Source organism: Terrapene carolina, unplaced genomic scaffold, assembly GCF_002925995.2.
Source record: "Terrapene carolina triunguis isolate 2854851 unplaced genomic scaffold, T_m_triunguis-2.0 Scaffold66, whole genome shotgun sequence".
NCBI lineage: Eukaryota > Metazoa > Chordata > Testudines > Emydidae > Terrapene > Terrapene triunguis.
In genome coordinates, this window is record NW_020664417.1 from 53,259,733 (window position 1) to 53,272,752 (window position 13,020).

General features: G+C 41.0%; 1 protein-coding gene across 1 annotated transcript in view; it reads left to right on the plus strand.

The window, feature by feature from the left end:
- KDR (kinase insert domain receptor) overlaps positions 1-13,020 on the plus strand; it is a 35,602-nt gene that overhangs the window by 20,544 nt on the left and 2,038 nt on the right. The window contains exons 17-27 of the mRNA XM_024216089.2: positions 140-275; positions 785-889; positions 2,218-2,331; positions 3,883-3,971; positions 5,765-5,921; positions 6,894-6,991; positions 8,481-8,603; positions 8,747-8,858; positions 9,103-9,202; positions 9,304-9,409; positions 10,881-11,032. Coding sequence (XP_024071857.2) covers positions 140-275; positions 785-889; positions 2,218-2,331; positions 3,883-3,971; positions 5,765-5,921; positions 6,894-6,991; positions 8,481-8,603; positions 8,747-8,858; positions 9,103-9,202; positions 9,304-9,409; positions 10,881-11,032 — 1,292 coding nt within the window. The remainder of the gene's footprint in view (positions 1-139; positions 276-784; positions 890-2,217; positions 2,332-3,882; positions 3,972-5,764; positions 5,922-6,893; positions 6,992-8,480; positions 8,604-8,746; positions 8,859-9,102; positions 9,203-9,303; positions 9,410-10,880; positions 11,033-13,020) is intronic.

The window sequence follows — 13,020 nt, forward strand, 5'->3', positions numbered from 1 at the left end:
ATGATGTAGTTGGAGGAAACTACAGACTTGAATTTCTGTGAAATTTTAAAACCCTGAGGAGGGAGAAGTTGGTACATGTGACTGCCTCATTCCAGCCAACACGTACCATTTATGTGACTAGAACTGATTTGTTTTCCAGGCCAGTGGAGGGGAACTAAAGACTGGCTACTTGTCAATCATCATGGATCCTGATGAAGTTCCTATGGATGAGCAGTGTGAACGTCTCCCCTATGATGCCAGCAAGTGGGAGTTTCCTAGAGACCGGCTAAAGCTAGGTGTGCTTTCACTATTTTGGATGGGGGTGAGGAAAGAATACACTGCCCAGGGAGCCTGTGGAGGAATTCTGACTGGCACACACAGAATTGCCCCTGGAACTACATCACACTCTGATAGGATGCAGTGGGTGTTCCCTCTGTGATGGCTCAGTCCTTTGGGCCAGTGCAGGAGATGGCTGGATCATGGCCTCTCCGAACCCCACCCTGCAGGAAAAGCTAGCTTAGTCTAGTATCAGAGGGGTAGCCGTGTTAGTCTGAATCTGTAAAAAGCAACAGAGGGTCCTGTGGCACCTTTCTGTTAGTCTTAAAGGTGCCACAGGACCCTCTGTTGCTTTTAGCTTAGTCTAGTTATTGTGTTTCCTGACCCCACTTTCACACCTACATAGGCCCACCCCCAGTGTGTGCCAAACCATCATTCCCAACATGGGGGTTGATTTAGTTAACGATTGGCCTACCTTTTGTCCATTGCTTTGACAATAAGTCTAAATCTATTAATCTTCTCATACTAGGTAAACCCCTTGGGCGTGGAGCATTTGGTCAAGTCATAGAAGCAGATGCATTTGGAATTGACAAAACTGCTACCTGCAAAACTGTTGCAGTAAAAATGCTGAAAGGTAAAAATGAAGACTAAAAGCCTCCTGAAAAGACATAATGTATTTGTATTGCCAGTCTTGTATCCAGAAGCCAACAAAGCATGTTGAACAATCAGAATTTCTGTACCGATGTCCTAGAAGGGTTTAGTTAACAATTGCTGTGAGAATAATGTAACTTATGTCTAACTATAAGGAGGTTGCTCATTAGAGCTTCTTTACCATCACTTTATAGATCTACCCAGATGCAGAGGTTAAATTTGCTCCTACAAGTAATCCTACACAAGTGTTGATTTCTGCAGTGTTTACCTACATACTGTACCTGCAATGTGAGCTTTCTGTCAAATCCTAAACAATGACTTAGACGTTATCTGGGGGGGAGAAACGATTCAGCTAGCTTACTCCTTGGCTGATTTTAAAGAGCTCTTCAATATTATTGTCAGTGATGTGGATGTTTTGACATTAAATACAAAGCTGAGATCCCAGAATCATTCCTCCTTCCCAGGACCCTGGAACAATTGAACAAGGTTCTCTGCACCCAGAGAATCCGTCCCAGGTTTCACACTGAGACCAGTGAATAATGGGAAAGGACTTTGGGAGTTTTGTCAGTGCTGCATGAGTAGTCACACAATACAGGTACTGCCAATAAAGCTCATTGTTTATGTGCCATGCTGTCAAGTCTCCTGGTAAAAGGACATAACATTAATGAGATGGGTCCCCAAGCAAAATAAGAGAAGACCCCAACCACCTACATAAGTTCCTGGCGTTCACCAAATCTGCCGAATGCTGCCTTCTGCCCCTCCCCCTCAGATATTGTCTGCTGCTGCCTCCTCTGCATGTTCAGAATGCTGGCAAATCATCCAGTGGCTGTTCTCATTGATTGGGTGAGAGGCTGTGCAGCCCCCAACCCCTGTCCCGCGTCTTCCCTTTCACAGGCCAATCTAGTGCCACAGGACAAGTGGTAGCCCCTGGCATTCAGACACTACATGGGGTAATGGTTATATCTCTGGTAACTGAAAACTCAACAGACTCTGCTTAAAATGTTGCATAGAGCAAAGAAGATTCCAGGCAGTAATACACTGATTGTCTCTCCAGTCTGACATTTTACCTTTTGGCAGCATTCGGGAACTGTTTCAAAATAAAGCAAAACCAACTCTGTAACTCTACAGCTCACCAGTGCCGGAGCATAGTTAGGAGGAATGTATGTTTTGTCCCTCACGTGAGAACCCTAGCCTAGGTTAACCTACAAAAACATTTACTCAATATGCCAAAATACTAATCGATGTGGTTAGCAAAGGGAAAAACTTTTATTTCTGTTATGCTGATCAGTTATATAATTTTTATCTTTACAGAGGGTGCTACACATAGTGAACACCGGGCACTTATGTCAGAGCTCAAGATCCTCATTCATATTGGTCATCATCTAAATGTTGTCAATTTACTTGGTGCCTGCACAAAACCAGGAGGTGAGTGACCGACTGAGAGTCCTTTTTGCTCTCCGGGTATAGAATGTCTTTTCAGTGATTGGAGGCACTACCACAAATTCAGTAAGACCATTTCCGATTAGTGGAGAATTGAGTTTCATCATTAGCAAGACTTTGATTTTCCATTATAGTTATTCCAGGGCTGTTTATTAGAAGAGTCAGCATGATCCAGTGGTTAGAATAGGGGATGGGAAGGCTGGAGTCCAATCTGTCAGCTCTGTCACTGATGTGCTGTGTCACCTTGAGGAAGTCACTTTATGTTTTGTACCTCGGTTCAGCTCCCCCATCTGTAAAATGGGGTAATAATGCTTGCACACTGTTAGCAAAGCCTTTTCAATCCTTGGATAAAAAGCATGCTAAGTGCAGGTACAATATTATTTTTCTTTATGGTGTGGACCATTCATATTCCTCACATGAAAACCTCAAATGCTATGTAGTTGTCCAAAGGAGGAATAAACATAGTTTATAATTAGAAATAGGCCTGAAACAGAATTCTGAAAGAAAACACATTTATGGGGTTTGGAATCAGAATCTATATCCAAATGCCACAGGTAGCCTCTATATCTCTAATGGGCTAAAGCAAAACCACAAATTGTAACACGCTCCTCAGCTCTGGGATAAAAGGTGATTATGAGTCTGGATCCAAATTTGGATGATTAAATCTATTTTACTTGTAATTGCAACAGTTTTGGTCTAACAAGCCCAGCATCGTTCACTAGTTTGGAAGATATTTAGAACAAGTAACTTTGTAATAACTTGCCAAAGAAGTTGATTCAGTTGTGAGTTTAATATTAACACAGTTAGGCTAAGAATTTCCTTCATGCAGTTCCATAACTATAGTACAGTACTGGGAAGAAGAAGAATTCCATAAATCTTTCTAAAGGTAGATATAGGGGCCAATTATTAATTGTAGATGCCATAATAAGAAGCCCACATCCAATACTTGGACTTTAGATCAGCATTTCCAAATGTCAAATGTCCAAGTAACCCAATTTGAGCATCGGCATACAACATTTGGGCAGCTCATCAGTGTACCTGTGTTTGCAAATTGGGTTTTAAGGACCAAATATTTTAAAACATGGAGACTCAGCTCCATGAACAAAGATGCATGAACAGTTATGTGTACAGGAAAGTAGTTTACTGCATTTGGGTGGTTAATTGCATGACTGTGCATGCAAATATCAGTGTAGATGGATATTTGCATGCACAGTGAGCCAATTTGTATGTGTTGTCATAGCCACTTGCACATATAAATATAAGCACACAATTTCATACACATTTTCACATGCAAAATAAGGTCTCTGCTTTTTGAAAAAATTGGCCTGAAATGTTATTTCCCCCCATCCAACATGTTAATCAGAAAAGGTGTCACTTTCCTTCTTTGAACAGATTTTTACTGTCTATATTGTGGATATTCTCTTTAAAATTATTTGGAAAGATAGTAGAATGATTTTTAAAAGAATACATATTTTTAGCTGGGCTGAATTGGGAAATAGATAGCCTTTCTAATTCATTGGTTCATGTTTTATGCAGGCCCGCTTATGGTGATTGTGGAATACTGCAAGTTTGGAAACTTGTCAACTTACTTAAGGAGCAAGAGAAGTGAATTTGTTCCATACAAGGTACAGTCTGCTGTCATCTTCAAAATTAAAAATAGAGGCTAAGGAGTGACGAAACTTTATTTTTAAAACTCTTTTTACGTTGAGTGGAAAGCTTTGGGATGTATCTTTGTATTAATATTAATTATGATAATCTTTAACACTTACCATAGAAATTCAATATAGAAAAGGCATTACAGGTCATTTAGTCAATCCCCATGCCCATACAATATAGTTAGTTTCTTATTCTAAGCTTTAAATGTGCGAAGAGGAGGCATCTACCATTTCTCTTGGCAGACTATTCTACAGTCTGCTGTATCTGACAGGGAGTTTTTCCTGATAATCAGCCCAATTTTTTTCCTTAATTTCAGCTCTTTACTCTTAGTCAAACCAGCTTGTACCACCTTAAATCACTTCACTCCCTGCTTGTGTTTATACCCTTCTGTAGACTGCTATCATGTCCGCCTTGTTCATTGTTTAGCCAGGCTATACATATACAGCGCTTTTAATCTTCCCTCGTAAATCAATTTCTCCAGCCAATTTATGTCACGCTTTTCATCTTCAAAGCTTTCTCCAAAGATCTAACTAATCTTCACTGCGCCTTTTTGAGATCCCTGCTTTAAGGATGGGGAAATGGAGCAAGAGAAATGAAGACTAGTGTCTAAATTTGGGCCCTTATGTCAGTGGCCTGATTTTTTAGAAGAAGTTGGTGGTGTTCATCACCTTTGAGGATCAGGCCACTTCTGGGGGACATGAATATATATGGCTTTAGGTTCTCCTTATAGAACATTTTGGGCTAGGAGACTTACCCAGAGCCCCAGAGGGAGCCAATGTTAAGGGGATTAGAAACTCTGGAGAGGTGCTTTGCAGTTTGCAGGTCATATGTCTTTCTTCCTACATCAGAGCCTCCTTTAACAGTATCACTTTCCTGAGGGTTTTTTCCCCTGTATCTTTGGGGGCTGGGAAAGGGAGTTTTACCATTTTATATTGGTGAGTGCAATCTACTGCTCACTGTCTTGGGAGTTAGGAGGGTTAAATGGTATCAACAGGAATCTGTTGTGTCTGGTTACGGTGCAGGGAGAGAGGAGGATGAAGAAAGGGGATGGGTTTTAAGAGGGCGTTGAACATTGCAGATAAGCAATGAGGATTATAGGGATGGGAATCCGTGAGGATGGGAAAGCAGTGTTGTTTGGCAAGAATATAGCAAAAGTGAAGCAGGTGAGACTGGATTTGTGTTGGCAGGAGTCTGTGTGGGTTTAGTACATGGGTTCCCAAACTTGGTTTGCAGCTTGTTCAGGATAAGCCCCTGGCGGGCTGCGAGATGCTTTGTTTACCTGAGCATCCACAGGAACGGCCGCTCGCAACTCCCAGTGGCCACGGTTTGCTGTTCCCGGACAATGGGAGCTGCGGGAAGCGGCGCAGGTTTAGGACTATCTCCAGAGGTATTTGGTGGCATAAGAGCAGAAGCAGGTAAATGAGATGCATGGGTTTGTGGGGGTAGGATGGACTTTGCAGTGGGAGAAGAGGCAAAGGAATGAATGGTAGAGTGGAGAGATTCGATAACAGAGTGAAGGGGAAGTCACCTGACAACATGCTAGTTCAACAAGCTACAGAATGTAGTAGCACCTGCTTATAAGTGCTGCTGACCGACATATGAAGGTGGAGGGCTGCTGTACCCCCGTGAAGAGGGCCACGAGCAGGTTAAGTGCCTCCTCCCTGTCTTCTGTCTCCCTCTGATGCTCAGTGACATCCCTGACTTATACACTGTGAAATATCACTTCTGCCTTAGAAAACCTCTGATTATTTTTCCTTTCTAGACTAAAAATGCCAGATTTAGGCAGGGAAAAGAAAACTACGTCAGTGAAATCTCAGCGGACTTGAAGCGACGCTTAGACAGCATCACAAGCAGCCAGAGCTCGACGAGCTCGGGTTTTGTGGAGGAGAGATCCCTTAGTGACGTAGAGGAAGAAGAAGGTAGGATTTGTGCTTACTTAGTTTTGGGTCATTTGTCATTGGAAAGGGCTGCCTTAGGGCTCAGCACTTTGATCAGGCTCATCTGGAGGGAGGCCACAGTTCAACTATATGTAGGCTTGGAAGAATTCAACTTTATTTGATGTATAATTTCAAGGGAATCAGGGTTTCTTTTAAAACTTTTTTTCTATTTTTATTTAAGTTTTTTGCACAATCTTGAGGGGATTCAGACAATTTAATCACAGACGTTGAGATTCAAAAAGTTGTCAAAACATACAAAGTAAATATCCTTAAATCAAACCCTAATAAGTACTCAGGCAGCATTTGCTTATTTTGCCTAGCTGTAAATTTCTATTGTTATTGATGGAAATATGGTTTTGTTGGGTTTTGTGTGTATGGTAAAATCAATGTTTACTGATAAAGTTCTAATCATTCCAAGCCTAACTATACAGGAGCGGGATTGGAGTTATAATCAGATCATTCTACCCAGTATAGCAGTTCTTACTCAGCAAATATCCTAATGATGTCAGGACTGAGCAAGGACTGGGCTATTAGTAGGTATGGTTATGGACCTTATCCCTCCAGTTTGGTAGAGGGTGAGATTAAATGTCTCTCTTCTTCAAGTAACAATTTTTCTATGATCCACAAATATTTTTACCTTTGCGCTTTCTTCCTTAATGGGGGTGGAATCAGAACTCCCTTCAGTTCCACTCTTAGCTCATCCACTGGGATTGCTGCAAGACTTTCCTTTCGCTAGGAACTACATGAGCTGATTTTTGCAGCTCTCCCAGCTCTTGTAAACTCTGGAAACAAATAATCAAGCCTGAGATTTGAACTTGGGTCTTGTGTACAATAATGTAAAGTGCTGACTACAGGTCACGGGATTTGACAATGTATTTTAAATAAGAAACATCTGTAGGTGAAATCTGAAATAGAGAACATGTTTGACTGTTGTCATCTTGCTTCTTGCAGCAGCTTCTGAAGACCTTTGCAAGAACCCTCTGAGCATGGAGGACCTTATCTGTTATAGCTTCCAGGTGGCCAGAGGGATGGAGTTCTTGGCTTCACGCAAAGTAAGAATCTTTTCAGGGAAATGGCATTTTTCATATGATTAACCATTGTAGAAAATGATGCTACAGGTTTATAGAAGGAAGTGATGTATTTGTCATTGGACTGGCAACCATGCACAGCATTTTCTGATTGCTCCAAAAAACATCGGAGCCATTAATATGACAGTTAAACAGCCCATCTGAGGTGCTTTAATAGATATGAATGTTAGCAATTTGTATAAGGTTCATTGTTCACTGATTCATAATAGAATGATAAAGTGACTGGAGGGAATGACATTTAAGGAAAGGTTAAAAGGAACTAGGGGCCAATTCCTGATAAGTGGAGCCAAGTTGGAATAAAAAGGCTTTGCTCTGAAGAAATTGCTCTGTAGGGCAGTGGGAAGGATGGAAGTCCCTGTTCATAATATTGCACAGAGACATTGTAGACTAAGAGATGCATGTGTGTGGACACTGTGAATCTCTCCTTGATGGATCTCCACTTGACCTGCTAACACAAAAGAAACACCACATTTCCCCTGCATTTCAGCCCTGAGCAGATGCCCCATCAGGATTTGATCCTAACTTTGTATAACTGGGCCAAACAATAGCCAATCATTCGCAAATATTCTGAAGGCTGTAAACATCAGAAAGAAAGAGGAATTATTAATGGTGGCACAGGGCATAAAAACAAGGAATACTAGGTAATATGCAAAGGCAAAATTAGGTGGTATCTGTTAGAATGTAGAATAGTCTCCCAAGGAAAGATTGGAGAGTCCCTTTGTTTTAGTCATTTAAAAGTTCATTTGTCAAGGCCTGAAAAATATACTGCAAAGAACAATCCTGCATGTGTAACCTACTGGTCAGGCAGGGTGTGTGTCATGTCCCCCTCTGTGCCTGATCTACAGAGCATAAGCATTGGTTACAGACCCCAGCTCCAGAGCCTGTAGGTCAAGCTTTAGAGAGGCCCGTGAGTTTAGCTCTGGAAGTCCCTGGTGCATTGACCAAGATGGCGGCTGTCATACAGGCAGAGATAGAGAGATGTACTTTTCCATCTTTAATTGTTTCCAGCAGAGAATAATCTCAACATTGGGCGTGTCGTATGACATTTTTCACCTAAGAATATTAAAAAGGGTGAAGTGTCATAGATGTGATGGGGAACGTGGATTTGAATATAACCAAAGTAAATCTGTGGTAATCAGATCCTAATGTGTTTTGCATCAGCTTCCTGGGATAATTAATTGGCTAACCTCAAGGGCCATGGCTGCTTATTGGTTAAACAGATGTGTGTTTGGACTTGGCTCAGAAAGACTTTTGTTTTTAGGTCAGCTACAATTATAAAAAAAGCCACTTAAAAATCAGTAACTCTGTTGACATTGGGATTTATTTTACTTAATAGGATTTAAGAAATATCTAGCCTCTGAGAGTGAGGTCAGCACAGATGTGAAATAGATCAACTCTCTGAGCAGAGTTGCAACAACAGCCAACCTATAAACTTGTTTTCTTCCCTTTGCAGTGCATCCATAGGGACCTGGCTGCTCGTAATATCCTCTTATCACAGAATAACGTGGTCAAAATCTGTGATTTTGGCTTGGCGCGAGACATCTACAAAGACCCAGATTATGTCAGGAAAGGAGATGTAAGTTTTGGAGAATAAATGTTGGAGACCTTTAATTCGAAGTGATACTAACTATTCTATTTTAACACATTGTTTTTGGAAACAGTGTTCTCTTTTTCCTGTCTCGTACTAAAGTTTAATTATTTTTTTTAAAATGCTTTCAGGCCAGATTACCCCTAAAATGGATGGCACCAGAAACCATTTTTGATAGAGTGTATACCATTCAGAGTGACGTATGGTCCTTTGGCATTCTGCTATGGGAGATATTTTCATTAGGTAAGTCACTTTTATTTGCTACTGAACCTCTAATTTTAACACTAGAGTGGGTGGAAAAAACAGTGAAATATTTTTGCAAGTTTTGACTTTGCATGTGCAATTACCCAGTTTGCATGCAAACATCTCTAATTGCCTGACTTGTTCATATAATAGCAGTTATTTCATGTACAAATCATTTGGTGGAAAATTAGGCCCAGAATTTTAAATGTCTTCTTAAAAAAAGGTCCATCCATTATCATTTTAGGAGCTTCGCCATATCCTGGTGTAAAAATTGATGAGGAGTTTTGTAGAAGACTGAAAGAAGGAACAAGGATGAGAGCACCAGACTATACAACACCAGAAATGTAGGAACTTACAAATATGCTTTATGGTAATAGCAATCATCTGAATAGGTAGAATGTGCCCTCCTCATTGCCCTGATATTGTCATGGTTTTATCCCACTAGATATCAGACAATGCTGGACTGCTGGCATGGAGAACCTAAGCAAAGACCTTCTTTTTCTGAATTAGTGGAGCACCTGGGAAACTTACTGCAAGCCAATGTTCGTCAGGTACGTGAAATATAGATATTGTACCAATACTACAGTATTCTGAAGTGGTGCCTTGTTGGGCCATCGTTATACCACATCACCTTGGGGAGTTGAAGCAGATGGCTGAATAGGATGGCCTAGGGTCACAGAGATTTGTGATAATAACAAAACCTGGTCCATGTCTACCCCTCTCTCCCCGCAAGGCTTCCCACTGCCCCCTCAGATTGTCCATATGGATAGCTTTGGGGTTAGTCCAGGGAGCCAGCTGTATTCTGTACGCCACTTCATTGGTTCAAGTCCCACTTCCCACTGACTACTTGGTGCTCGGTAACTACACACATGCCAGTGGTAAGGGCTTTAGTTTAGAATTCAGGGGACCTGGGTTCAGTTTCCTCCTCTGCCGCAGACTTCCTGTGGGACTGTAGGCAAGTCAGTTAGTTTCTCTGTGACTCAGTTCCCCATTTGTAAAATGAGGGTAGTAGCACTTCCCTGTCTCTCAGGGGTGTTGGGAGGAGAAATATATTAATGTCTGTGAGGTGTTCAGATACTGTGATAATGGGACCATATAAGTAACTAATATAGATAGACAGACACTCATTTCTGTGGATTTCCTGCCACTTGCCATGTGTATGTATATATATTTATATTTATTTATTTATAAATTCAACTGAGAAATCATGAAAGAAAATATTATAATCATCTAGGCCAATTTACTTTAAAGACTATAATTGTTCTTAACACACTGCATGTAATTGGTTTATCTTTTGTACTTTAATGAATTATACATTCCTCGTCAAAATAATTTGCCACCATACATCAGTGAGGAGACTTCAGCAACTAGAAATTCAGCAACTAGAAATTATCTGTGACTATATTATTATCTGACGGGTACACTCTCTATAAAATTCATTTAAAAAATCCTTATTGTTACTTATATTATTTTAGACTATTTAACACTGAAATATTTTTATTTTTTTTTATTGCTGCTTATTGTTCACGTTCTGCATTTCACGCAGATTGGATAATTCACGTAGATTGGTCAGTTTCCCTTTCAGTTTATGGTCGGTTTCCCTTTCCAGTTCTCATGCCCTAGAACAGTGGTTCTCAACCAGGGGTCCAAGGCCCCCTGGGGGGCTGCGGGCAGGTTTCAGGGGATCTGTCAAGCATGGCCAGCGTTAGACTTGGTAGGGCCTGGGCAGAAAGCCAAAGCACAATAGGAAACTTACATTTGTAACTGAAATAAAAAATTAAAAAGTAAACATTTGATTGCTTACTCAGATATGTAAAACCATTAGAATGTCTACGTTTTGGTCTAAAACTCTTCGACACTGTCCCTTTAAGTTCAAATCTTTTGATATATGCTCCAGCAAATATAATATACGGTTTATAGTCAAATAAAGCAGCCCACCATAGCTTTAATTTTTATTGTAAGAATTCTTATTTACAATGTGTATATATATTTTACTCTGGCTTTTTTCACTGTATTCTACAGGATGGTAAAGATTACATTGTCCTTCCTCTAACGGTATCACTGAACATGGATGAGGATTCTGGACTCTCTTTGCCAACCTCACCTGTTTCCTGTATGGCGGAAGAGGAAGTCTGCGATCCTAAATTCCATTATGACAACACAGCAGGAATTAGGTATTTTATATGGTGAACATCCCATTGCAGCCTCTAGGCAGTTGTGTTCAGGTTGGGGGAGGAAAAATGAGAGGAAGAGATTTCAGCTGCCGTGGTCCATATTTAACTTTGTCCATAGGGATAAGAATAAAGCCATAGAGTCTCTATAGGAGGATCTGCAAAACACTAGTTTCTTAGCTTCTGAAACACTGGTGATAACCTACATTTCGCCCCGCCACCCTCTAAAGAGTTCAGTCTCTCGTCCAAAAGTGCTGTGATAGTATTGTTAGCTAGCCTTTAGAAAATGTCTAGTCATTCTTTTCTGTTCTGTTCATATTCTTGTAACACACCCTGGTGTTGTAAGGGTGATAGACCTAGTGATGGATTCATTAACAAAAGCCTATCTTTACACAGCCCACTGATATTTCTACCCAGAAAATGAGCACATTGTTAGGTGGGTCAGGAACTGATGGCTAATGGAAGTTTAGTTAAATGGCACTGTTACTGATCATACTTATTTATTATGTATTACTTGTGTTCGGTATTACCTAGGGGCCTGAGTCACGGATCAGGGTTCTGTTGTGGTAGGCACTGTAAAAACATGTACCAAAGAGATGATTCCTGTTGCAGAGAACGTGCAATCTTATCCAACAGTGTACAGTGGAGGCTTACTTAAGACCAAACTCCAGAACCTGCACCTATCTTGTGCATATGGGCTTAGGGAAGGGCTTATCTGCCTAGGTTGTGGGGGAGGAAGGAATTTTCTCACCTAGGCGTCTCTGTGGTTCCTACTGCAGCCTCAAGAGTTCAGGATGCCAGGGATGGTTGCCAGTGTCTTTCTGCTGCCTCAGAAGAAGCAGGGGTGACTTGGAGGGATTTGTTGCAAGAGACAAGAGCAGAGATAGAATCCACAGAAGAATTTCATATAAGAACCAGAAAGCCCCCTTCAGACCACTGTGCCCCAGTTTAATTACGGCAGGGGTACTAATTCTGCATCCACCAAAGTCAATGACAAAGCTCCCATTGACTTTGTTGGTGCAGGATCAAGGCCCTCCGCTGCTTTTGTATAGGGCTATGGAAAATAATAGATAGGAACAGTGCACTTAAGACTTCAGTTGAAATCAAGGTAATATAACTAAACACCTAAATACCATGTTTTAATAGTGTGATGGTCGATAATATTTACATTTAAAAGATGAAAACATTTGATATCATTGAAAGTGTTGCTCTCATTTTCCATTTGTAACACTTCCTATATGGCTTTCCCAACCCACTCTTCCTGTTATTCTGTAACGACTAAAAGGAAAAAAAACAAGATTGGTAATATATGTTTTAAAGGGGCCTTCCACATTTTTTTAATCTGTTCTGATGAAACAGCAGTGGGAACGTTGCCCTAAAAGGCGCAGAGTGGGGAATATGAAACGTGACTTTGGATAGATTTATTTTTATGTTCCTGGAGCTGGAAGCATTTTGCAGCCAACAAAGCAGACTAGGATCTCGCTGTAGCATACCGAGATGCCTTTTGTCCCATTGACTCCCCCTCTTCCAGAAGTAAAGTTGGTGTGGTCCCTTCTTAGGTCCCAGCCAGTATTGCTGCAGCTCTTGTATCAGTTTTAGGTAGACTAGCTTGGAAACAAAGTACATTTCATTACACTTATGTAGAGGGAACTCTGAGGTTGCTGCTGATTTGGGCATCTGTGGCCTTCGTGATAGGCCACTGCTGTTTTCTTTGTCACTGGGTTACTGAACTCCTCCTGCTTGGAGGGCCTCTTTTGGAGAAGAGCCTTCAAGAAAGGGGAGGTGTGGAACATGTAGTCCCAACTTCCACATTTTAACAGGAGACAGATTGTCTACTGTTGGTGACTCAGGTCCAGCTAAGAGTCTCAGAAGTACAGTCCAAAGAAAGAGACATACGATTGTGATCCAAGCGTCTCTGTTTTTTAGATTTTTACGTGGAGTTTGCAGGAAATGAAACTTGAAGCATCACTCAGAAAAGGAGATGGTTGTTT